General features: G+C 48.6%; 1 protein-coding gene across 14 annotated transcripts in view; it reads left to right on the top strand.

Annotated features, from left to right (window-relative positions):
• Positions 1 to 26,665, top strand: part of EIF4G1 (eukaryotic translation initiation factor 4 gamma 1) — a 133,631-nt gene that overhangs the window by 19,125 nt on the left and 87,841 nt on the right. For 4 of the 14 annotated variants that reach the window (XM_039322553.1, XM_039322557.1, XM_039322551.1 and 1 more), the window contains 6 exons: positions 7,502 to 7,610; positions 8,445 to 8,534; positions 8,978 to 9,010; positions 18,797 to 18,817; positions 21,582 to 21,755; positions 25,273 to 25,372. In XM_039322553.1, coding sequence (XP_039178487.1) covers positions 7,536 to 7,610; positions 8,445 to 8,534; positions 8,978 to 9,010; positions 18,797 to 18,817; positions 21,582 to 21,755; positions 25,273 to 25,372 — 493 coding nt within the window. In that variant the 5' untranslated portion in view covers positions 7,502 to 7,535. Of the gene's footprint in view, positions 1 to 4,104; positions 4,130 to 7,501; positions 7,611 to 8,444; positions 8,535 to 8,977; positions 9,011 to 18,796; positions 18,818 to 21,581; positions 21,756 to 25,272; positions 25,373 to 26,665 lie in introns of those variants that run through there. The other 10 variants (XM_039322554.1, XM_039322555.1, XM_039322552.1 and 7 more) reach the window with 9 other exon arrangements.

Genomic DNA, 26,665 nt, shown 5'->3' with positions numbered 1-26,665 from the left:
TCAGCAGGGAGGGGTGGAAACTTCCAGACAGCTCGCCTTCGCTGCAGACAACTTGCAGCACCGTTTGTAGAATGGGACTTTTGGCGGGCTCAGCAGGGCAGAGACAGCCTGGACAATTCTTATTGGCTTTTGAAAGCCAATAGAATTAGACTCTATTCAAGAGAGTCTATTCTATTGGCTTTCAAAAGCCAGTAGAATAAAAGGGAGTAGCACAGCTAAGGAAAAGGGGGGGGGGGGAAATGGCGGACTGCATTATTTGGCGACCCCCGTGAAATGGTCGTTCGACCCCAAATGGGGTCCCAACCCACAGGTTGAGAACCGCTGTGCTGAACAGAGGTTTCGTGTGTTGCCTTTTAAACCAAACCAACCTTGGTCCTGTCTGAAGGATTATGGGAGCCGGAATGTTAACACAAGTCAGGGAGCACCTATTTGGGAAAGGCCAATATATTTGCCCAAGCTGATTGCTCACCTTCTGTCTTCACGCAGCCTTCGAAGCACCAGAATTTGGCCTTGAGCACGTGGCATATGTTCAGAAGACCCTGGCTTGTGGTTTGCTGTCTCCTCCTCCTCCTCCCTGCTTTCGCAGGATTTAACCTTCAAGTGTTTGCTTAATGGGCTGGCCTGACTAATCCTGTGGTGTCAGAAGACCTTGAATAGCTGAAGTCTTGGGCGAGTGTGAATCTAACCACAGTCAGCCAGTCGGCTTTCCTGGGAAGCAGCTGTTGGGGATTTATGCTGCTTTTTCTCCCTCACTAGGGCCAATCAAGGACCATTTGGGACAAGGTTGGACTGCCTGGGCTTGGTCTAGGCCAGGGATAGGCAACCTCGGCTCTTTTATGACTCGTGGACTTCAACTCCCAGAATTCCTGAGCCAGCTATGCTGAGGGGAAAGCGAGAGGTTTCCAAGCTGAGCCATGCTGGCTCAGGAATTCTGGGAGTTGAAGTCCACGAATCATGAAGGGGCCATAGTTCCCCCATGCTGGCTCAGGAATTCTGGGAGTTGAAGTCCACCAGTCATAAAACAGCCAAGGTTGCCTACCCCTAATTACCAAAACCAGGGATGGGCAACTACAATCCTGTGGACTTCAACTCCCAGAATTCCTGAGCCAGCCATGCCGAGGGGAAAGGGAGAGGTTTCCAAGCTGAGCCATGCTGGCTCCGGAATTCTGGGAGGTGAAGTCCACCAGTCATAAAAGAGCCAAGGTTGCCTACCCCTGATTACCAAAACCAGGGGTGGGCAACTACAATCCTGTGGACTTCAACTCCCAGAATTCCTGAGCCAGCCATGCCGAGGGCAAAGGGAGAGGTTTCCAAGATGAGCCATGCTGGCTCCGGAATTCTGGGAGGTGAAGTCCACCAGTCATAAAAGAGCCAAGGTTGCCTACCCCTGGACTAGGAATAAATAGCTGCTTGAAAAACAGGCTGGGTACCATTGTCGGCTGCAGTAGCATTGATGCATTATTAACACATTTCAGCTATTCCCTTTACTTGGTGTTAGTGGACCACTTCCTTCTGGTTCCCTTCATATGTTTTCCTAAATTAAATTATGGGTTTATCCCTTTAAATCTAGTCACGATTCTACGTTCCTCTCTCCTCTTCACAGTTTGGGCTCCTTAGATTTGGGATACCTTAGCTGTGGATTGTGAGTCCCATTCTACTCTTAACTCTATTTAGAGATTCTCCAAGATGACCTTCCCTATTCTAGTTATCTCCAGATCCCCATCCCAATTGCCTCCACTTGCCACCAAGTGTAGGAATTCTAGGGACCAAAGACCTAATGCAGGGGTCTTCAAACTTGGCCCTTTGATGACTTGTGGACTTCAACTCCCAGAATTCGTCAGCCAGGCACGGGTGCCTGGCTGAGGAATTCTGGGAGTTGAAGTCCGCAAGTCATCAAAGGGCCAAGTTTGAAGACCCCTGATCTAATGTGTCTGAGAAGAAAGCTCTTTTGGCATCGTTGATATGAAAAATCTCCCCCTCCTAATACTTTGAGCAACATTGATATAGACCAGGGGTCTCCAAAGGTGGCAGACTTGCGAGCTTCAACTTCCAACTTCCTGCTGGCTGAAGGAATTCTGGGAACTGAAGTCCACAAGTCTTAAACTTACCAAGTTTGGAGAGCCCTGATACAAACTCAGGGTACCCTCTGCAGATGTTCGGGAGCTTCCACAGTTCCTTGTCACTGATACACTGCCTGGCACCAACAAATGGGGAATCCAGAAGATTGGAGAGCTGCAGGTTGTCTGTCTATATCAGTGGTTCTCAACCTGTGGGTCGGGACCCCATTTGGGGTCGAACGACCATTTCACGGGGGTCGCCAAACAACGCAGTCCACCATTTTTTCCCCCTTTTCCTTAGCTGTGCTACTCCCTTTTATTCTATTGGCTTTTGAAAGCCAATAGAATAGACTCTCTTGAATAGAGTCTAATTCTATTGGCTTTCAAAAGCCAATAGGAATTGTCCAGGCTGTCTCTGCCCTGTTGAGCCTGCCAAAAGTCCCATTCTGCAAACGGCGCTGCACCAGTTGAGTAGTCCTCGACCTACGACCGGTTGAGTAGTCCTCGACTTATGACCGGTTGGGGGGGGTCGCGGCATTAAAAAGGTTGAGAACCACTGCTGTGGAGACCATGGCTGGCTACCGCTAGCACCGGGTGCTAGTTTTGCACCGTGCGTTGCGTTATCTCTCTGTTTTGTAAAGAAGGCCCGGTTTGCTCTCATTCCCTCTTTTCCGAGGCAGAGAATGATGTTGCCCAAAGCAAAGTAAATTATGAGATATTCTAAAAATGGTTTCCGGTGTCTCCTGGGCCCAACGTAGACCTTTGAAAGGAAAAGGCAATTAACTCTCCTTGCACTCTCCTTCCTTAATTCATGTCTCCTCACCTCTCCAAATATAGGTCTGGTCTTGAAATGCGCCTTTTGTGGCTGTTGTTGTTTATTCACACCATGGTGCCCCGCCACCCTCCACTGTCTCCCAGAGTTTGCTCAAATTCATGTTCATTGTGGCTTGCTATCACCCCTTCCTTGTGAGTCCTTGACTTACGACCGTAATTGGCCCCAACGTTTCTGCTGCTAAGCAAGACAGCTGTGAAAGCGAGCTTTGCCCCAGTTTACGACCTTCCTTGCCGCAGTCGTTAAGCGAATCACTGTAGTTGTTAAGTGAGCAACACAGTCGTTAAGTGAACCTGGCTTCCCCATTGACTTGGTTGCCAAAGGGGATCGATGACATGATCCGGGGACGCTGCGAGCGTCATAAATACGAGTCCGTGGCCAAGCCTCTGAATTGTTATCTCGTGTCCATGGGGTGTGCTACAATGCTTGTAAGTAAGCGTGGGCAACAGGCGTCATTAAGTCACTTTTTTCCGATGCCGTCATAACTTCGAGCGCTCACGGAAGGCACTGTTGTAAGTTGAGCACCGGCCGTGACTCCCCAAGCAGCTGCTTAAGATGTGCAGTTAATTTCCTTTCCCCAACCTGCCTCTTCTGCCCTTCGGAGCGGAGGTGAGATGGGGCACGTTCCCTGGCGAGGACAGGCTTCCCGTGGGTGTGGAAGTTGCCGCACGAGGGCACCGCATCCAGGTTTCCTGTGCCGTGCTCCCATGCCTGCTGCGATCGGCCCGGATGGGTGTCGGCTGGGCTAAGGTGGGCCCTGAGGTTGCTTCAGCCCTCTTCCCACTTGCTGCTTCAGCCAGTGACTCAGGCACGTGGGTGTGAGGCTTCCTCCAACTGGTTTGGGCAGTGCTGAACCAGCGGCTGAGACCAAACGGCTGCGACTGGGTGGGGCTTTGAGTGCTCCCTCTGGTTCTCCTTCGGCTCCTCGCCTCTCCTCCTCTCCTCTCCCTATGTCTCTGCAGTGCAGCAGACTGCGATCTGACACCACCGCCAGCACCAACGGCAGCAGCTCCCTGGCACTCATGTTCCCGGCCTTTCCAGGGTGGGGGTGGGGGGCTATCCCCTGCCTTGCCCATGTTTGGCGAGCCCGGCCCGCCGTGCCATGCACCAGCCGGTTCGCAGGCTGATCTTTTCTCCCCCTCTTCCCCCGGCCCCCTCCCACCCCCAATCCCTTTCGGAAAGGCAGGCAGATGAAAAGTCTCAGCTCGCTTGCCAAACGGCCTGGGGATTTCCAACTTGGGTAAGTATTTTTCGCCTGCTGTGAGTCTTTTTCCTTTCGCTGCATGCCTTGAGTTAGGAGTGGGATAAGAGGCAGGGTTTCCCCCCCCCAAAAGGAAGATCGCCTCTTTCTTCCCGTTTGCCGGGATCCCAGATAAGAGGGGCAGGAAGAATTTGGGAGAGAGGGTGGATCCTGAGGCCGAAAACAATTTGTTCCAAAGTGGTTTGGTGGATTTTTTTTTTTCCCCCTTCTTTCTTATCAACAGTGGGGTCTCGGCCTGTGCTTAAAAATGTCTTGGCTTTTTCCAAGAGCTGCTTTGCGTAAACAGTTCAGCAGGCATACTTGGATAAAAGAGGGGGGGAAGGGGGCTGCCCCACAATTACCGTTAGCCCGGTTTTGTGATTTTTTTCAGACGTTCCTTTTGCCTCCCGGTGATGTGGGATGTGGGTGGGTGGGTGGCGGCTATGGTTACTTCAGAGACAACCATGACCTGGATGATGGAGAATCCCACTGCCTAGAAGGTTAATTCAGGACTCCCGTCAGCCTCCCAACAGCGGTACCTGGACTCTTGATTTCCTAGCGGCTGTCCTGGATTAGCAGGAGATTATTATTTCGGTCTGGCAAGCAGGGGTCATTTCAGAGGAGACCTCTTGATTGGCTTAGCCACAATTACTTCCTGTAGGAAGGGATGCTGCAGGCCGCCTCCCTGGACACCAGGGTGTGATGCTGCATCACAGGCACATTGGCTGCTTGCAAGGGTGTGTGTGTGTGTGTGTGTGTGTGTGTGTGTGTGTGTATGGAAAAGAATTGTTGCCGACGGTGCAGTTGTGCTCAGAGCAGCTCAATCTCTTTCCCAGGGACATGGCAGGCGCCCAAAGAGAGCCTGAACTAAATGTTGTCAATGGTTCAGCGGGGGGCCATCTTGGGACTCCTGGGCCTATCAGGCAGCTCATAAGGCTGGGGAAGATGGAACCTCTCTTTTTTGGGGAACTGTTAGTGCAGAGGAAGGGAATAAGCGACGTTGGGCCCAGCCTTCTTTCAAAACCCACGGACTTCCATCTTGATTGAACAATTCACAAGCAGTGTAGAGCAGTTATGGGCAACTACGACAACTTCCAGACTTGTGGACTTCAACTCCCAGAATTCCTCAGCCAGCATGGCTGGCTGAGGAATTCTGGGAGTTGAAGTCCACAAGTTTGGAAGATGCCAAGTTTGAAAACCCCTGTCCAACCGATTGGCTCACTTGGGCTGCAGTTGAGTGAACAGGAATTGGCTTGGGCAATTCATAATACAGTTAATCTTTAGAAATCACAGATTGTTCTAAAGTTTACTCTCTGATGGGGCCGCGTTGCTAGCTGTCCAGAACTGCCCTGGGACTGGAAGCTGGGTACAGTTGTGCTAGACCGGGGCTAGGCAACCTTGGCTCTTTTATGACTTGTGGACTTCAACTCCCAGAATTCCTGAGCCAGCCATGCTGAGGGGAAAGGGAGAGGTTTCCAAGCTGAGCCATGCTGGCTCAGGAATTCTGGGAGTTGAAGTCCATGAGTCATAAAAGAGCCAAGGTTGCCTACTCCTGTGCTAGACTGAGATTTAATAGGAACTCAAATGACTTTTAAATCAGTCTTTTTGAGCAGGACCTTGATAAGGCTAGCCAAATTACTTGACCATCTAAGCCAGGGGTCTTCAAACCTGGTCCTTTGATGACTTGTGGACTTCAACTCCCAGAATTCCTCAGCCAGGCATGCCTGGCTGAGGAATTCTGGGAGTTGAAGTCCACAAGTCATCAAAGGGCCAAGTTTGAAGACCCCTGGCCTAAGCAAGTGCCCTTCAGGATTGGATCCTGACCCTACAGGAGTGTCCTTAACTCTCTTAGGTGAATAAAGGGTGAGGGAGAAGCACCCCTTTGTTTTTTGCTTTAGCTCTTTTTATCAGGAAAAAAAGCCTTACACACACAACACACAAACACAAACACTGATCTTGTACAGGTGTGTCAGCAGCTCCCCTAGATACTAGTTACAACCTACTCCCTTCAGTGTGTGAGGCAAAATAATGGGAGCCACCATGTGGAGAAGGTTGAGCTGGAGGTTTTGGGGCTTCGGTTGAGGTACAAGGGGGGAATTTTAACTGCTAAAGATTTCAGTGAGACGGCATCCATTGCAGGTAGAGAGAAATAGGGTGGAGAAAAAACTTGGCGTGAAAGACCATTGAATTTCTTAGTAAGGCCTGTTGGGTCAGTTTTGTGCATTGCTTGGGAACCGAGCTAGTGCTCAGACTGGTGTTTCTAAGCCTTGGCAGCTTTAAACTGAGTGGACTTCAACTCCCAGAATTCCCCAGCCAGCATGGGAGTTGAAGTCCATGCAACTTGGAAACACTGTTTTAGAAACTCTGTTCGGCGGTTCTCAGAACGGTCTTTCTCTGTGGCTGTAGAACAGGGGCCTTCAAACGTGGCCCTTTTACAACTTGTGGGCTTCAACTCCTAGAATTCCTCAGCCAAGCACGCTGGCTGAGGAATTCTGGGAGTTGAAGTCCACATGCCGTAAAAGGACCAAATTTAAAAGACCATTGCAGCATCCTCATGGTCACATGATCAGAATTTGGATGTTTGGCAACTGGCAGGTACTTACGACAGATCCAGTGTCCCAAGGGTCACGTGATCCCCTTTTACGACCTGCTGACAAGCAAGAGCCAATGGGGAAGCCTGATTCACTTAACAGCTGTATCACTAACTTAAAAACTGTGGTGATTCACTTCACAATTCTGGCAAGAAAGGTCATAAAACTCCCTTAACGACTATCTTGCTTAGCCGTGGAAACTGCTAAGCAAGGCCGTGGTCGTAAGCCGAGGACTACCTGCGTTCCACAGCATTTGAAGTGAGAATTATATGACTTTCCTCTTTGAGTGAAGGGGAGGGAAGGGTCTTGTCTAATTACGTCTCGGGCTGGTTTTTCATTTTACTTCTGCTGTCTCTCTATCAGTTTTATGATTTCAACTGAACTGCTATCTTCCATCCATGCTTCACGCTGTTTCATACATGTTCTTCCTGGTCTGTTTATTACTTTCCTTAGAGCGATGATGTTTCTGTAGACTTTGTCCTCATCCGCACATTTTGACTGCCCTTTTTCTTGTTACAGATAATTTCCTCCCCACCCCCCCTTTTTTTTAACATTGTCAGGCCACAGAATTCTGAAAAGTCCCGGTTTTTATACACTTTGGAAGGGTGCATCTGTGGCAAATTGACATAAAAATCTGGGTTTCCTCAGCTATTCCTACAAAGCCTTCTGGCCTTGTGCGTGTTGCATACCCTTAGGCTTACTTTCTCAGCCCTGCGTTCACCGTGTCCCATTCCTCCTGTGTTCGTTTGGATGACCCTTCTCTCGTTCTCCCTCTCTGCAGATAGTAAAGGGATCCTTATGCAGCAACACGTGAAATGAACAAAGCTCCACAACCCTCAGGAGGAACCCCATCAGCCCCACACCCCTCCCCTTCTCCTGGACTTCCACAGGTAAGGATTCTCTTTCCCAGGCCACCTTCTGCCCTGGGCTACTTCCGGGGGAATCATTTTCCCCTAGATAATACTCAGGTTTTGCTGCTCTATCTTCTTCTGGCGCTTTGAGAGGTAGATCCTCTAGCACAGTGTTTCTCAACCTTGACAATTTTAAGGCATGTGGACTTCAACTCCCAGAATTCCACAGCCAGCATTGCTGGCTGTGGAATTCTGGGAGTTGAAGTCCACATGCCTTAAAATTGTCAAGGTTGAGAAACACTGCTAGCAGAGGTGGGAAACTACGGCCCTTTTAGGGCTTGTGGACTTCAACTCCCAGAATTCCTCAGCCAGCCAGCCAGGCTCAGGAATTCTGGGAGTCGAAGTCCACAAGTCCTAAAAAGGCTGGCTCAGGAATTCTGGGAGTCGAAGTCCACAAGTCCTAAAAAGGAATTCTGGGAGTCGAAGTCCACAAGTCCTAAAAAGGCTGGCTCAGGAATTCTGGGAGTCGAAGTCCACAAGTCCTAAAAAGGCGGGCTCAGGAATTCTGGGAGTCGAAGTCCACAAGTCCTAAAAAGGAATTCTGGGAGTCGAAGTCCACAAGTCCTAAACAGGCCATAGTTCCTGTTACCCTGCTCCAATTTTTACCAGAATGAACTTTTCTGTCGATCGCTTGCCTTTGGCCTCTTGGCTGGCTTTTGCAGAGGGCAGGTTGACTAACGCCATTTTAATTTCCTTTCGCCTTTGAGTCAGAGCTTTATATTCCTCAAATGCTGCCACAGCTGCGGGTGGAGGGTTGGGGCAACTGCCGCGAAGCTGCTAACCTGCTTCTTCTTCTCTTCTCCCTTCTCCTAGCAGTCAGCATTTCCTCCTGGCCAGCCGGCACCTGTGGTTTTTAACCCAGCGCAAGCTACCCAAATGAATACGCCTTCCCAGCCTCGACCGGTAAGAGGGTGGCGACCGCCGCCAGGGCTGCAGCTCTACGGGGGCTGCAGGACTCTCTTGAGGTGGTGGCAGCAGCCGAGCCCTCTCTGATGTGGGCTGCTAAACAGGTTCTTCGCTTTGGCCCGGGGAACTGGCAGGGCACAAGCAGCCCTGCAGGCTGAGTCGGTCTGCAGGTGCCGCTGACTCGGGAACACCTCTGCGGCGTGTGCCAGGTGGGGGTTTGGGATGAGCACGACCACAGAGCCAGCCACGTGGTGGAAACTGCCTAGGTAGGGTTTGCATGGAGAGTGGCAGAGAGGAGGAGGCAGGGAGGGCGGCTCAATTGCCCTGAGGAGAGAGGAATTTGGGGAAGGGGGGGGGAAGCAGGGATTAGACGGGGGGGGCTGTAACTGTCGGTGATGTTCTCCTCTTGTCTCCTTTCCCCGCGCTCTTTCTTGTCTTAGTTTCCAGCAGGGCCTCGTGCTTTACATCAGCAGGTACTAACCTTCCCCTGCTTGCCTCACTGCATGCTGGATGCCATCCCAGGGGGAGGGTGCCGTCCGATCAGGGGTGGTGCTTGGACACTGCAGGGCCCACTGACCGCAGGGTTGGGGAGGGGGCTGAGGTGATCAGGGTCAATCCCCCCCAGGTTAGACTCTCTGCGTCTCCTGGGAGATCTCCTGTCTCCGGAGAGCTTCACCCCCCCCCTTCGTTCTCAGCTGCCCAATTTTCAAGACAGATGACAGTATCGGGAGTCCTCGACTTATGGCTACAATCGAGCCTCAGCTTTCCGTTGCTGAGCAAGGCAGCCGTTCAGTGAATTTTGCCCCGTTTTACAGCCATTCTGAACCGCTGCAGTTGATAACAAAGTTGTTAAGCGAATCTGGCTTTCACCTTGGTGGGTGAAAAGGCCCGCAAAGCCGTGCCACCGTCGTAAATGTAAGCCAGTGGCCAAGCATCCGAATTTTGATCAGGTAACGCCCGGACGCTGCAGCGGTCCTCAGGGTGATAAAACGGTCATAAGTCCCCCTTTTTTTTCCCGCCAGTGCCTTTGTAACTTCGAACGGTGGCCAAACGGACAGTTGTAAGTCAAGGACTACCTGTACTGGGGTGTTGTTGTTTTTTTCCGCTTCCTGAGTCGGATTATGATCGCTATAAGGAGCCATTTGGTCTCACGGCTGCCGACGAGTTTGAAAGGGGAGCCGATGATCGGTTCTTAAGTACGCAGGGAGAGTTTGTTGGGGTGGGAAAAAAGACCAGGGGATCTTTCCTTGCCATCAAGAACAACACAAATCAAACCTGGAAAAGAGAACCCGTAGCAGGGGCTCGGGGGCTGCGATTGCTAGGGCCATCTTTCCCCTGAGTTTACGACCGACAGATTGTGGTTAGGGCCAGTTTGACTGCAGTGTCCACAGCCCAGAAGCTTCCCCACCCACCCTTCCCTTGTGACTTGCATGGCATCTGACTCATGATAGTGCTTCTCTGTCACCGTTTCTCATTTTTGGAAAACTCAACTCCTGCTGCCTGGCTTCCCCATTTGGCACTCCTTCTTCCCTTCCCCTTTGACGGACGGGCTTCCTGGCCACTCCCAGGACTGATCGCAAGACGTTCGGCCTTTTCCTTCCCTTCTCCCTTACCCCTGTTCGCGACCTTTCGGTGGGTTGCACATCTTCGAGAGCCCCAGACTCTGTTCTCTGTCTCTGTGTTGGCAGACTGCCTGCAGACCCCCTAGAAGGGCTGTGCCCTCCGTGGTCCCCAAATAGCCACCCCTACATCCCCCTTGGCTATGGGGTGTGTGTGTCTCTGTTCCTCCATCACATCCAGCTGTCAGAGAGCTTGCTTGGTTGGGAATGAAGGCCGAGGGGATGATGGGAGTTTTCTCCCTGTCGCCTTAGGCTGGGACCTGGGAATTGAGCTGGTGTTAACTTAGGCAAGATGTCAGCAATGGGATCGGAGGCGCGGTTCCGCTGTGATGCAGTGACACGTTCTCCTCAGTCTGTAAAACCTTAAATTTATTTTAAAACTGCCTAATGCCTACTTTTTGGCATTCTTAAAAAAACATCCAGAAACCTGCCACCTAGGAATCTTGGTGGAGTTTATGCTCCTTCCTGCTGATTTATCTAGGCCAGGGGTAGTCAACCTGGGCTCTTTTATGACTCGTGGACTTCAACTCCCAGCATTCCTGAGCCAGCCATGCTGAGGGGAAAGGGAGAAGTTTCCAAGCTGAGCCAAGCTGGCTCAGGAATTCTGGGAGTTGAAGTCCACAAGTCATAAAAGAGCCAAGATTGCCTACCTCTGGCCTAGGCCTAGGCCACTTCATGACTCGTGGACTTCAATTCCCAGAATTCCTGAGCCAGCCATGCTGAGGGGAAAGGGAGAGCTTTCCAAGCTGAACCGAGCTGGCTCAGGAATTCTGGGAGCTGAAGTCCACAAGTCATAAAAGAGCCCAGGTTTCCTAACTCCCTGATCTAGGCGTTCAGCCCACACGTACTGTTTCCAAGCTTCAGGCACCTGGTGAACAAATAGGATTGTATCTTCACAGGCGGAATTGGGCGATGTGTTTTATCTGAACAAAACTGCCACTTCCGGAGCTGGCCTTCCCTCCTGCGTGCAGTTTGACATTCAGAAAGAAAGCTTGATCCTCTGTGTGAAGCTTCTGAGTCAGATCAAAGCTTCAGGTGTCTTTCTTGCTGGTCCACCCAGTCTCTGCGGAGAGATTGGGATATGAACGAGGAAGCCCGGTTCATGTATTATTACTACACCCATCTCAAGGAGTGATCTTAGGAACCGATAGTTTCTTAGCCTCTGTCATGTGGAATGGATGATCCTGGCCTAAATCACTGTAATCACTGGCAAACTTTGAAATGTGGGTGCTTCGGGCCTGTGCTTCAGAGTCTCCCCCAGTCTGGCATGTTGGATGAAAGACCAGGCTGATTTAAGGATTTTGGGAGTTGAAGTCTTCCCATGGGGGACAGGATATTAGTATTCCAATATCTCAGGGGCTGCCACAAAGAAGAGGGAGTCAAGCTATTTTCCAAGGCGCCTGAAGGCAGGACAAGAAGCAACGGGTGGAAACTAATCAAGGAGAGAAGCAACCTGGAACTAAGGAGAAACTTCCTGACAGTGAGAACAATTAATCAGTGGAACAACCTGCCTCCAGAAGCAGTGAATACTCCAACACTGGAAGTTTTTAAGAGACTGGACAGCCATTTGTCTGAAATGGTATAGGGTTTCCTGCCTGAGCAGGGGGTTGGACTAGATGACCTCCAAGGTCCCTTCCAACTTTATTATTATTATTCACACCATCCGAGGGACGGGAACTCAGGAGACAAGCTAACGACAGGTAGTCGTCGACTTAACAGCAGTTCGTTTAGTGACCATTTGAAGTAAACAGCATTGAAAAAAAACCCCGACCCGTTTTCACACTTAAATGATGTTTGCAGCATCCCCCATGGTCACGCGATTGACATTTGGGTGCTTGATCAGCAGTCCATATTTATGACGGTTGCAGTGTCCCGGGGTCATGCGATTCCTTGTTGCCACCTTCTGACAAGCAAAGTCAATGGGGGAAGCCAGATTCATTTTACAACCCTGTTATCAACTTAAAACAACTGCAGTGATTCCTTTAACCCAGGAGTCTTCCAACTTGGCCCTTTTATGACTTGTGGACTTCAATTCCCAGAATTCCTCAGCGTGTCAGGCTGAGGAATTCTAGGAGTTGAAGTCCACAAGTCATAAAGGGGCCAAGTTTGAAGACCCCCTGACTTAACCAATGTGGCCAGAAAAATCGTAAAATGGGGCAAAAACTCCACAAAGGTCTCGCTTAGCGGCAGAAATGTTGGGCTCAGTGGTGGTCATAAGTCGAGGACTGCCTGTATTTAGTCGCACTTCTGTCCCTCCTTTCAGTTTTGGGTGGAAGTGATCAGTTATCAATGCTCATAGCGATGACCCTGGATAGTAATGCTCATGGTTGCTGTTCACAGTTTCCTCCACTGGGATTAAGCACGCGTTGGCCATTAGACATGGCCTCTCCATGCTCAGAATTCCACAGCAAATTTGCAAGGGCGCCTGGGGAGGGTCAGAGGACAGGATGACATCCACCACAACTGTCTATCACTGGCCCAGTGAGAACTTGAGGCTGAATTGCAACACAGAATGTTGAACATGAGATCCATGGCGAAGGACTTACAGAGCATGGGCCTTGTTCGCGCTATGAATGTTGATTCAGCACTGATGCCTGGACAAGATGGAAACTAATCAGATGGAAACTAAACAAGGAGAGAAGCAACCTAGAACTAAGGAGAAACTTCCTGACTGTCAGAACAATTAACCAGTGGAACAACCTGCCTCCAGAAGTGGTGAATGCTCCAACACGGGAAGTTTTTAAGAAGAGACTGGACAGCCATTTGTCCGAAATGGTATAGGGTTTCCTGCCTGAGCAGGGGGTTGGACTAGATGACCTCCAAGGTCCCTTCCAACTTTATTATTATGATGATGATGCAAGAGACCACCCTCTTCACCCTGGAGCTCAAATGGTCTCCCTACTCTCTTGGCATAGAGAGGCCAGGTCTAATGGCCAACACGTGCTTAATCCCAGTGGGGAACTGTAAACAGCAACAATGAGCATTACTATCCAGGGTTAAGGATGCTAATCCCTATTAGCATTGACAACTGATCATTTCTTAGAGCAGGGTTCTGCAACCTTGGTAACTAAGACAGGTGGACTTCAATTCCCAGAATTCCCCAGCCAGCTATTGTGTAGATGCTCCTTTGGGGTAGTAAGGCTGATTCATACACGGATATTTCCACTTTGCAGCTTGATGCCTGTGGAGATTTAGTTGCTAATATTCTAAGGCAGGGGTCTTCAAACTTGTCCCTTTAATGACTTGTGGACTTCAGCTCCCAGAATTCCTCAGCCAGCGTGCCTGGCTGAGGAATTCTGGGAGTTGAAGTCCACAAAGTCATAAAAGGGGCCACGTTTGAAGACCCCTGTTCTAAGGGGTTAAGAGGAAGTTGCTCTTTCCTATCTTGTGTATGATACTCAAAGGGTGTGTATCTTGGGAGACATCACCTTCTAGTTTTTTTCTTAGTTTCTCCCGTCCTCAAGTTTGTTAAGGCCTTGCAAGAGGTACAGGCAGTCCTTGACTTAACGACCACAGTGGAGCCCAAAATTTCCGTTGCTCAGCAGAACAGTTAAGAATGTTTTGCTCCCTTTTGCGACCTTCCTTGCCACAGTTGTTAAGCAAATCACTGTAGTTCTTAAGTTAGTAAAAAGGTTGTTAAGGGGATCTAGCATTGCTTGCGCGAAGGATGCAAAAGGGGATCACATGATCCTAGGTCACTGCAACGGTCGTAAGTATGAGTCACTTGCCCAGCGTTCGAATTTCAATCATATGACTATGGGGATGTTGCATCGTCATAAGTAAGAAATGCAGTCCTAGGTCACATTTTTCAGTGCCGTTCGAACTTTGAACCAGTCACTAAACGAACTGTTATAAGTAGACTACCTGCATTTGTTTTTTTAAAAAAAAAAACCTAGCATTTTTTTTTTACATTCGCCTATTGCACAGCTCTACTTTACAGCCTGAAAATTTGCTGTTACATAATAGGCAGTTGAAACTGCAAGCAACCTTTTAAAGTTTTCATATTCTATCTGCAATCTTTGATAAACTGCAGGCTTAGCCAAAATAAACAAGCCATCTCACTTCCTTAAGCTGCTGGTATTTTCCCTGGGGTTAAAGATCACTTTCTAATGTTTTGCATATAACAATTTTGAGACCATTAAGACACATCTCTAAACTGCATAAAGCAGTGGTTCTCAACCTTTTTAATGCTGCGACCCCCAACCGGTCGTAAGTCGAGGACTACTCAACCGGTCGTAGGTCGAGGACCACTCAACTGGTGCAGCACCGTTTGCAGACAGGGACTTTTGGCGGGCTCAGCAGGGCAGAGACAGCCTGGACAGTTCCTATTGGCTTTTGAAAGCCAATAGAATTAGACTCTATTCAAGAGAGTCTATTCTATTGGCTTTCAAAAGCCAATAGAATAAAAGGGAGGAGCACAGCTAAGGAAAAGGGGGGGGGAATGGCAGACTGCGTTGTTTGGCGACCCCCATGAAATGATCGTTCGACCCCAAATGGGGTCCCGACCCACAGGTTGAGAACCACTGGCATAAAGATATTTAAAGGGAGGGCTTTTTTTTTTTTTAACACAGTACAACAGTTTGGACAGTGAATAATTCACTGATTTGGCTCTTTCTTTCGTTAATATGTACAAAACCCCCATCACTTAAGGTCATCTTGCATGGACAACTTGCATAGAAGAAATAACAACAACAACAACAACAACAACAGAGCTGGAAGGGACTTTGGAGGTCATTTAGTCCAACCCCATGCTCAGGCAGGAAACGCTGTACTCTTTCAGACAAATGGATGTCCAGTCTCTTCTTAAAAACGTTCAGTGTTGGAGCATTCACCGCTTCTGGAGGCAGGTTGTTCCACTGGTTAATTGTTCTAACTGTCAGGAAGTTTCTCCTTAGTTCCAAGTTGCTTTTCTCTTTGGTCAGTTTCCATCTGTTGCGTCTTGTCCTGCTTGACTCCCTCTTTTTTGGGGCAACTCCTGAGATATCGGAACACAGCTATCATGTCACCCCCTAGTCCAGCGGTTCTCAACCTATGGGTCGCGACCCCATTTGGGGTCGAACGACCATTTTACGGGGGTCGCCAAACAACGCGATCCGCCATTTTTCCCCCTCGGGGCAGCCCGGCGCACCGCGCCATGTGACCGGGGGTCGCCGTATAAAAAGGTTGAGAACCGCTGCCCTAGTCCTTTTCTTCATTAAACTAGACCAGGGGTGGGCAGCCGTGGCTCTTTTAGGACCCGTGGACTTCAACTCCCAGAATTCCTGAGCCAACATGGCTCAGCCTGGAAACCTCTCCCTTTCCCCTCAGCATGGCTGGCTCAGGAATTCTGGGAGTTGAAGTCCACGAGTCATAAAAGAGCCAAGGTTGCCTACCCCTGAAATCGACATACCCAATTCCAGCAACCGTTCCTTATATGTTTTAGCCTCCAGTCCTCTAATACTTTCCATTAGTGTGTTACAGGTAGTCCGCGACTTACCATGCCATCCCAGTTGAACCCAAAATTTCCACTGCTAAGTGAGACAGCTGTTAACTTGAGTTTTCCCCTATTTTGTGCCCTTTCTTGCTGCCGCTGTTAAGTGAATCACTGCAGTTGTTAAGCTAGCAACATGGTTGTTAAGTGAAACTGACTTCTCCATGGAGACTGTCAGAAAGTCGCAAAAGGGGACCCTCCTCTTCAACCGTCATAAAAATGAACCAATTGCCAAGCATCACATGACTTTGGGGATGCTGCAACAGTTGTAAGTGTGAATAAGGGGTCCTCAAGTCCCTTTTATTCAGTGCTGCTGTAACTTTGAACGGTTACTAAACAAACGGTTGTAAGTCGAGGACTACCTGTATGAACCTGAAATTATTTCCCCAATGCTTGGGGCATGTTACTGCCACTCTTAAGGATATGAAAATATCCTTAGAAACTAGCCAAATATAAGTAGTAAATTCGGTTAGGAGAGGAGAAAGATTAGATGTTTCTCAACAGTTACTCCCTTGTCCAGGGGTAGGCAACCTTGGCTCTTTTATGACTCATGGACTTCAACTCCCAGAATTCCTTAGCCAGCCATGCTGAGGGGAAAGGGAGAGGTTTCCAAGCTGAGCCATGCTGGCTCAGGAATTCTGGGAGTTGAAGTCCACGAGTCATAAAAGGGCCAAGGTTGCCTACCCCTGCCCTTGTCTATGGAGATTCTCAGTCATTCACGTCACGGTTGTCCCAAAGGTGCTTTTTTAAAAGGCAACTGGACTTTCTTAGTTTTTTCCTTGAAGACGTTTCGCTTCTCTATCCAAGAAGATTCTTCGGTTCTGCTTCAGCTTCTTGAAAATGCCTCTTTGGGAAACCCCTTTGGCCATTCCAATATTCATAATTACACTGAGACCCTCCAATACACCATTGTATTAAATATCCTTTTTTCTAGGTGGCCTTTACCATATTAAAATGCACAGTTTTGGATGACCAAAAAATTTAATAGGAAGTTCTTGGGAAGGGAATACAGATAGCCGTCTTCAAATCTGTGGTAAAACTCTGATTCATGAGAGAGCTTGAGGACTTCATCTTTATTTATTTATTTTGAAACGTCACAATCTAATTAAGTAAGCCGTTCGTTTCTGAGGCCAGCAGTTGCGTGTTGTTGTTTTTGGCATGCTTTTTAAATGTTTTATCTCACACCTTTTCTACGGAGACTTAAGATGGGTGCTTGCCTCATCTGGGTCTCTTGACAAAGAGGTTTCTTGTGAGTTGTGAGTCCCACATTGCGAGGTGGCAAACCAGTATGCTGGGGCTGTGAAGATTGTTTCTCTGCCGAGAGCTTCCACATGGATGGAAGCAACAACAATCCAACTATTGTGTCTTTCCCTCCACACTAGATTTGTGTGTGTATGTCTGGGGACAATCCATGGAAGAAAAAGTGGGGAAAGATGGCTGCACAGGTAGTCTTCCACTTACGACCACAATGGAGCCCCAAATTTTTGTTGTTAAGCCAAACTTTTGTTAAGTGAATTTTGCCCCGTTTTACAACCATTCTTGCCACAGTTGTTGTGTAATCTTGTTGTTAAGTTAGTCCCACGGTTGTTAAGTGACTCCGGCTTCCTCATTGACCTGGCTTGTCCGAAAGTCGCAAAAGGTGATCACATGACCCCGGGACACTTCCACGGTCATAAATACCAGTCAGTTGCCAAGCGTCCGAATTTTGATCACGCCACCGTGGGAACGCTGCAACGGTCGTAACTGTGAAAAACGGTCGTAAGTCACTTCTTTTCAGGGCCGTTGTAATTTTGAACGGTCACTAACTGAACTGTTGTAAGCCGAGGGCTACCTGCATTCCAGAACTCCTGGCTAAGGAGACATTATTTCCCACATATCAGGCGAAGGCACCAGGTTGGCCAAAGTCTTAATGGAAACAGAGAGGAGGGAAAGAAAGAACGAGGGGGGCGTCAGAGACCTGAATGGGAGTTGAAAGGCGGAGGTGGAGAACTTTGAAGAAAAGTCCTAGAGAAAGAGGAAGCAGGTGCCGCTTTAACAGAGGAAAAGCATCAAGATCTGAGGTCTTCAAACCTGGCCCTTTTATGACTTGTGGACTTCAACTCCCAGAATTCCTCAGCCAGGCACGCTGAGGATTACAGTATCAAAAAGAAAGACGTTGAGACTCTGGAAAGAGTGCAGAGAAGAGCAACAAAGATGATTGGGGGACCGGAGGCTAAAACATAGGAAGGACGGTTGCAGGAATTGGGGATGTCTAGTCTAGTGAAAAGAAGGATTAAGGGTGACAGGACAGCAGCGTTCCCATATTTGAGGGGCTGTCACAAAGAAGAGGGGGTCAAGCTATTCTCCAAAGCACTTGAGAGCAAGACTGGAAGTAACAGATGGAGAGAAGCAACTTAGAATCCAGGAGGAATTTCCTGACAGAGAAAACAAATTCATCAGCGGAACAGCTTGCCTCCAGAAATTGTGGATCCTCGCAACACTGGAGGTTTCTGAGTTTGGACAGCCATTTGTCTGAAATGGTATAGGATCTCCTGTTTGAGCAGGAGGTTGGACTAGAGGACCTCCGAGGTCCCTTCCAATTCTGTTATTTGATGCGTGCAGCCCACCAGCTCTATCCATTAGGGTCTCCATTAGAGGGGCTCAAAGTTTCAGGGATTTCCAGAACTTTTTTGAACCCCTTCCCAACGGGATTGTACGAAAACAAGCAAAGCCATCTCTGCTGTCTACATTCCCTTAAAACAGTGTTTCTCAACCTTGACGATTTTAAGGCATGTGGACTTCAATTCCCAGAATTCCACAGCCAGCAACGCTGGCTGTGGAATTCTGGGAGTTGAAGTCCACATGCCTTAAAATTGTTAAGGTTGAGAAACACTGCCTTAAAATGACCCATTCACCTTTTTTTGGGGGGGTGCAAGCCATGTGTCCCTATTGACCTGCTCTTCTCCCTATCCTTCCAGCCCCCTCCACCCCATTCCAGCTTCTTTTTCACATGGCTGCAGTTACTTTCTTGCTGAGTGTTGGGGTCTTCCCAGGTGCCTGTTAACATGTCTGGCTGTAGGTAACTTCTGTCTCTTTCTCTTTTTCCCTTTTCTCCTTGTGTTTGTGTGTGTGTGTGTGTGTGTGTTTGTGTGTGTGTTTGTGTGTGTGTGTGTTTGTGTGGTGCTAAACAGGGCGGATTCAGGTCTCTCCAGGTAATCCCTTTTCTATAATCCTACTTGGGCTGGGAGTGGGAGGGGGCACCTATGCGTGGAAGTACCCCAACGCCCCTTGGTGCTGTAATTGTACTTTCCTATGGTGTTAAAACAGCTGTAATTTAGCCTGTAGGGAACACGAGATCTTAGAACAGGGGAAGCAACCTTGGCTCTTTTATGACTCATGGACTTCAACTCCCAGAATTCCTGAGCCAGCCATGCTGAGAGGAAAGGGAGAGGTTTTCAAGCTGAGCCAGGCTGGCTCAGGAATTCTGGGAGTTGAAGTTCTCGAGTCATGAAGGGGCCATAGTTCCCCCATGCTGGCTCAGGAATTCTGGGAGTTGAAGTCTACCCATCTCCGAGTGGCCAAGGTTGAAAAATACAGGCCTAGGCCAGGGATAGGCAACCTTGGCTCTTTTATGACTTGTGGACTTCAACTCCCAGAATTCCTGAGCCAGCCATGCTGAGGGGAAAGGGAGACGTTTCCAAGCTGAGCCATGCTGGCTCAGGAATTCTGGGAGTTGAAGTCCACGAGTCATAAAAGAGCCAAGGTTGCCTACCCCTGTCTTAGAAGATTTTGGTTTTTTTTTTTTCTCTTCCCCCAACCCAATCCCATTTTGCACAAACTTCTGGAAAAGTGGGATGGGTCTGTGACTTCCTCTGATTCATAACAAACCTTCCTTTGCTTTCCACGATCATTCTGCTTCTCGGTATACATCTTCTCCCTCCTTTTTTTTTTCAGCGGATTTGGTTCTTTCACTCTCCGTTGTTTTTTCTCTTCTCCTCCCACCCTAAGTGTGGTGTTACTGCAGTTTTCCTCCAGTTCCTCAATTCCTCAAATTGTAGAGATTACGTATAACTCACAGAATATAACCCCTGCTAACAGGAATTCTTGAAATTTTGTTTATTTGTCACGTTTTGGGACCCCCCCCCCTCCCATCTTCCCTCAAAGAGGAACTCTGGGCGATGTACAGTAAAATGCTAAGGTGAAAAAAAAATAAAAAGCGTACAGCAGTTAAAATTTAAAAAGAGGCAAGGATGATGAAAAGCAATGTTAAAAATTAATTAAAAAGCGGAAGGATGGCTTTCAGGGCACCAGGTTAAAGAAAACCAAATCCTGTCCCCGGGGCATTTAATGTCAGCGTGCCCCTACCGTGTCTCAAGGGCTAAAGAGAATGGGTTGCATGTTCTTTCTCTAGGGCAGTGTTTCCCAAACTTTACAATTTTAAGGCATGTGGACTTCAACTCCCAGAATTCCACAGCCAGCGTTGCTGGCTGTGGAATTCTGGGAGTTGAAGTCCTCATGCCTTAAAATTGTCAAGTTTGGGAAACACTGCTCTAGGATAGCTAACTGAAACGCGGGGAACGTTTTCAGGATTCGTAACATCCTAGCATTGCCAACTTCTGTTCCATATAATTTGTCGTTTTCTGGCCCTCTGTTTGGTGATAAGGGGGAAAGGGGACAAATAATTCCACCTTTATAGGATAGGGAACATTTGCCTTAACAGGTAGTCCTTGAGGTTACGACCAGAGTTGAGCCCAGCTTTTCCGATGCTAAGCGAGACAGTTGCGACGTGAATTTTGCCCCCTTTTACCACCGTTGTTAAGTCGAATCACTGCAGTTGTTAACTTAGCAACAGGGCTGTAAAGTGAATCTGCCCCCCCCCTGCTTTTGCCCGAATTTTGATCACATGACCCGGGGGGGGGAGACGGATGCTGCACCGGTTGTAAGTGTGAAAAACTTGTCAGAAGTCAGTTCCCCCCCCCCAACCAGTGCCCTTGTAACTTCAGCCAGTTAGGACCGAGGACTACCTGTGTGCATTTTCACCCTGGGTCTGCAATCCAGTTTATTTTACAGGACTCGGTCCATTTGGGAAGAGGGCACATATATGAATGCAGCCGAGGGCGGAGAGTCAGCAGAGAGAAGCCACAGGTTAACCTGGGCTGATTTTTTTCCTCCCCACCCTCCCTTTTGCCTTTCCCTGCCTCTTATTCATAACAAAGGTTGGTTGTAGGGCTTAGAAACGGCGGAAACAGATCTCCACTCCTTTAGCTCTCCAAAGCCCACTTTTGGGCAGGGGGTCCCACTGTCTTTCCCTCTGAAGACTTTGGGCCAAGCGTAGCCCCGACAGGCTCCATCCTAGCCTTTCGTTTCATCCTTCTCGGCTTTGGAAAAGGCTTTCGTTCAGGAGCCAGTTGGTACGTCCCGAAATTCAGCAAAGCTCGGCCGTGGCTGTCCTCGTCCAGGTAGTCCTCGACTTAACAGCCGTTCATTTAACGACCGTTTGAAGTTACAAGGGTACTGGGGGCAAAAAAAGCGGGGGGGACTTATGGCCATTTTTCGCACTTGGCGGCCTTTGCGGGACGGCCACGTGGTTTACATTCGGATGCTGGACAACTGATTCACGTTTATGGCAGTTGCGTCGTCTCCCCGGGGTCCTGTTTAGCGACCTCCCGACAAGCCCGGTTTCCCTTAACCACCGCAGTGGACTAATTGATCAGCTTGGCGGTGATTCGCTTAAAAGTCGTAAAAAAAACCGGGGCAAAACTCAACAAATTTCTCACTGAATGACACAAGCGTTGGGGGGGGGGTCAGTTGTGGTCGTGAGTTGAGGACTACCTGCATCTGGACCCCTGGCAGATTCCTGACACGTTCAGTCTCAGGAGACCTACGGTGGGGCTAGCTAGTTGTAGGGGAAGCAGCTGGGACTCCTCAGGCCTGGCCTTACTAACTAAGCGCCTCCCTCTCCTTTCTCTCTTGAAGCATTTCTACCAGAGCAGGGCCCAGGCACCGACCAGTGCTTCCCGGGTGCAGAGTAACACGTCGGCTCGGCCTGGCCCACCCACTCATGTTTATCCAGCTGCTTCCCAGGTCATGATGATCCCTTCACAGATCTCCTATCCTGCTTCGCAAGGTGCCTACTACATCCCTGGACAGGTGAGGGTTAGATGGAGGCTGCGGCCTTCTTCGTTGCGCGGCAGCGGAGAGCCTGCCGTGCTTTGCCAAGCCATCGCGTGCCTCCTCTAAACTGGTGTGTGTAGCTCGCCTTCCCTCTGGGGTTGGTGTAAGGAGGAGGAGAGGGGTAAGTTATCTGGTCTGCCCTCCCGCCTGTCAACAGATAGCATCCCAGTCCTGGCTCCAGCGGCCTCTGTAACACTACGGTCTTCGTTGTCTTTCGTCTGGGGATAGCTTGCATTGGGTCAAACAAGCCCTCATTGGTAAATTGTCACCCTGCTGATGTGGGCAAATGCCTCCCGCCCTGTGGGGGAAGGCAGGAATGGGGTGCTGGCCTCTTGTCAGAAACAGCAGAAAATCATTTGGGATGAGGAGGTAAAGGCAGAGATTGGGTTTACCTGGTGTGAGTCGACTCCTGCTCAGCTGAGCTGCTTGTACAACAACCAAACTTGTGGGCCGATTATTTTATTTCACGGGATTTAACGGCGCTCACCGTGAGTCAGTAGCAAAGGACAGCTCCTCTGACCTTCCTCCTCTTACCTGTCCCGAGCCAGTTGGAGCAAAAATATGTATTTTGCACCATTTTTAGGAAATGAGCTTGGCTTGGTTTCCGTAACGTGTCCAGGAATGACTGCTGAGGAAGCCTTACGGGAACTCTTGCAAAACCTACTGTCTAAACTCAACAGTTCACACATGAAAATGTTTCTGATTGCTGTTGACGGTCAAGATGTAATGTGAGCTTTCTCCTAAAGCAGTGGTTCTCAACCTTTTTAATGCCGCGACCCCCCCCAACCGGTCGTAAGTCGAGGACTACTCAACCGGTCGTAAGTCCCCCAACCGGTCTAAACCAGTGGTTCTCAACCTGTGGGTCGGGACCCCATTTGGGGTCGAACAACCATTTCATGGGGGTCGCCAAACAACGCAGTCCGCCATTTTTTTCCTCTTTTCTTTGGCCATGCCCCTGGCACCCAGTGATGTATAAGTGGTTGGGGGACTGTATTATGGGGTCGCGGCATTAGAAAGGTTGAGAACCACTGGTCTAAACTCAACAGTTCACACATGAAAATGTTTTTGATTGCTGTTGAAGGTCAAGATGTAACGTGAGCTTTCTCCTAAAGCAAGGGTTTTCAAACTTGGCAATTTTTAAGACTTGTAGAGTTCTGGGAGTTGAACTCCACAAGTCTTAAAAGTTGCCAAGTTTGAAGACCCCTGTTCTGAAGCTTTGGTCCCAGGCTATTCACCTGAAGTCAGTTCCTTTAGTTCCAGTCCCTTAATAAATATGAGCGACATCTTGATCAGCTTAAAACAAAGGAGTTTCTGATGTTTTTAATCATACAAGTTCTGTAAACCAGTGGTTCTTAACCTTTTTGAACGAATCGCCCCCTTGAGCCAATGAGGAAGTTGTCATCGCCCCCCTCCCCCAACATAACCTCTCAATCACAACATAGGAAAGAATTCTTCAATTTATGCAAACATTTGTTTTGTTTTCTTTAAAATTATCAATCAGGACATATCGATGCAAATAATTTATTTCCAGATTTTTTCCCATATCTCAACTGTATGAAAAATTTTGTGCCACCCGTCACTTTATTCCCAAACTTCGTGATACAAATATTTCATTATTATCTTATTTATTCAAGACACTTAAATGTAATGACCACTTTGAAAACAAAATTCAGTTGCAAGAATGTGAAATGCCCGAAAAGAAAAACAGTAATATTTAATGATTGAATTACAAGTAAAATTTAAGACGCAAAAAGAAATATAAAAAGGGTAGAGGCTGCTGTGCAACGCGCATGAAGATAAGCGACGCGTATTCACATATGTACGGCATTCTGTACTGAAGCTAGCTGGAAGAACATTTGAAAACACAATTCAATCCACTAATAGCGAGCAATCTGATGTTTTTGTACGACAGATATACAGCGATTCACTGCACGAAAAAGTCTCAAAAGTGTCCCCAAAACTTCTCGCTCCATCGCCCCCATATCGCCCCCTTTTCGTTCCTTTGCCCCCACATCACCCCTATTTGTTCCATTGCCCCCCTGAAAAATGAAATTGCCCCCTGGGGGGCAATATTGCCCAGGTTAAGAACCACTGCTGTAGACGACAAGCCTAATTTTAGAAAATGGAGACCTAGTGTATAAAAGAGAAAGGGAAATTAGCCCCCAGGTGAGGCCTTCTGCAGCTTCACGTGAAACACATTGTGTGGGTTTGGGACTGTTTCATATTGATACTACATCTCCTTTAGTCCATGTGAGATTATAACGAAATCTTGCCGTGCGACATCAGCTCCATCCTGGGCTCTTCCCTTGCAAGGTCATCCGGTTTGCTCTCCTGCTGTTCTTCGCCTCTTCCAAACTCTTAAATTTAGGCTACATTAACTCATAGGTATGAGGGCCTCGCCCTGTAAGCATCACAAGAGGTGTGTCTAGCCGGTCAAAAGGAGAATCTTATATTGCCTTGTGAAGATACAAGAAGCAGAGAATCTCAGCTATGAGAACCATCTAAGCTTCTCCTTTCAGAGAAAAGGGATTGCAGACTGATGGTTAAATTGCAGATAATCCATTGGTCCCTCTGGACCAGTGGTTCTCAACCTTTTTAATGCCGCAACCCCCAATCGGTCGTAACTTGAGGACTACTCAACCGGTCGTAAGTCGAGGATTACTCAACTGGTGCAGCACCGTTTGCAGAATGGGACTTTTGGCGGGCTCAGCAGGGCAGAGACAGCCTGGACAATTCCTATTGGCTTTTGAAAGCCAATAGAATTAGACTCTATTCAAGAGAGTCTATTCTATTGGCTTTCAAAAGCCAATAGAATAAAAGGGAGTAGCACAGCTAAGGAAAAGGGGGGAAAAATGGCAGACTGCGTTGTTTGGCGACCCCCGTGAAATGGTCGTTCGACCCCAAATGGGGTCCCGACCCACAGGTTGAGAACCACTGCTCTGGACTCTTACGTGCTCTCCCTTCACATTTAAAGGTGTGGATCGTTGGTGCAAAGGATACTCTCAAACCAATGGTTACATTTGCAATTACTAGGATGTAATCCGTGATGGGTGGTGCTCCCAGAGACTTGTAGGGCAGAGGCTAGTCACCTTAAAGGGAGTCAGACTAGATCTGGGGTGGAGGGGAAGAATTTAGAAAGGAAGGCAACACCATCTCCGCAAACAGTATTGGAATTTTTGGGTGCCGCTGAACCAGACAAGTGGGTGAGTAAACAAATTGGCTCTGCATGAATCTTAAAAAAAAAAAAAAAAAGTTTTAAGGTTGGGAAAAAGATTTCTTAAGCTAGTAAGGAGGATTTACTCCGTTTTTGAATGCCGCAGCTTAAAAGCAGAGGGAGGATCAGCGTACGAAAGTATAGTCTTTGTTTTGTTCTTCGTTGCTGCTGGATCTGATGGACTCCTGGACCACTTCCCTCAATTCAGTGGCGCTTGCTTTGTTGTTTTCGGAAAGCAATCTTGAGGGTTCACCTGCTTTATTTCTCCTCCTCTTCCAGGGTCGCAACACATACGTTGTTCCGACGCAGCAGTATCCTGTCCAGCCTGGTGCCCCCAGCTTTTACCCTGGAGCCAGCACCACAGAATTTGGCCCTTTCGGTAAGTGCACAAACGCACGCCTGCACACGCTGCTTGGGTTTCACCCTAAAATGGCCGGTCTTTCCCTTCTTCTTGTGCCATATCTGTTATCGGATGTTGGCGATCCTGTTTTTATCAGCAGCCGCACGAAAAAGTGCTGCTGGGTTTTGTCCAAACCAGTCCCTTAGATTTTGAAGCCACGATGTTCTTCTTCTGCCTGGACCTCGTTGGCCTTCCATCTTTCCCTGGAGGATTAAATGGAGTATGCTGTATTTTTCTGGGTCTCGCATCACATGACCGGAATAGTCTAATTTTTGTTTTTTAATTGTTTTGATGCTTTCCCAGGCAGCTGATCGCCTCCTCATTTCTGTTCTTGTCAACCCAGCTTATCCGTAACAGCCGCCCTGTCAGTCCACATTTCAAATGCTTCTAGTCTCTTCAGGTGGTCTCTTCAGATCTTTCCCTGGGGGATTGAAAGTGAGGGTGGTCCTCAACGACCACAATTGAGCACCCCAAGTTTCTCGAGTTTTGCCCCATTTTACCACCTCTCCTGCCACCATTGTGAAGTGAAATGGTGGCAGTGAGTAGCACGGCAGTAACTCTGGCTCCCACATGGGCTTTGCTCCCAAGAAGGGCGCAAAAGGGGGTCACACATGACCCCGCGGGGCTCTGCAGCGGGTGTAAATATGAGTCCGGCGCCAAGTGGCCGGATGTTGATCACGTGACCACAGAGATGCTGCAACGGTCTTGTGAAAAACGATCACAAGTCACCTTTCTTTGATAAAGCGGTTTTGCATTTTCACACCCTCACTGAACAAACGCTTGCAAGCCAAGGACCTGTACAGGTCCTCCTCGACGTACGGCCAAAATTGAGCCCAAGATTTGTGTTGCCAAGTGAGACCTTTGTTAAGTGGGTTTTGTCCCACTTTACGACCTCCCTTGCCGCAGTCAAGCAAATCTCTGACACAGTTGTTAAGTGAACCTGGCTTCCCCATTGAATTGGCCTGTCAGAAGGTGGCAAAAGGGGATCCTGTGACCCCCGGGGACGCTGCATAACCGTCATAAATACGAATCAGTTGCCAAAGCGTCTGAATTTAGATCACGTGACCACGGGGATGCCGCAAGAGTCGTAAGTGTGAAAAATGGTCATCAGACACTTTTTCCAGGGCCGTTGTATCTTCGCAGTCACTAAACGAATGGTTGTAAGTTGAGAACTACCTGTGTATGGAAATGTACCTGGATCAGAGGCAAGAACTGAGAAAAGTTAATGAAATGTCAAGCTGTGCATTCTTCGTCTACCAGTTAAATTAGCTC

This window comes from Crotalus tigris, unplaced genomic scaffold, assembly GCF_016545835.1.
Source record: "Crotalus tigris isolate CLP2741 ecotype Arizona unplaced genomic scaffold, ASM1654583v1 scf7180000024116.2146003, whole genome shotgun sequence".
Lineage (NCBI taxonomy): Eukaryota > Metazoa > Chordata > Lepidosauria > Squamata > Viperidae > Crotalus > Crotalus tigris.
The sequence above is the reverse complement of the archived record's forward strand: the minus strand, read 5'-3'. Positions and strand labels throughout refer to the sequence as shown.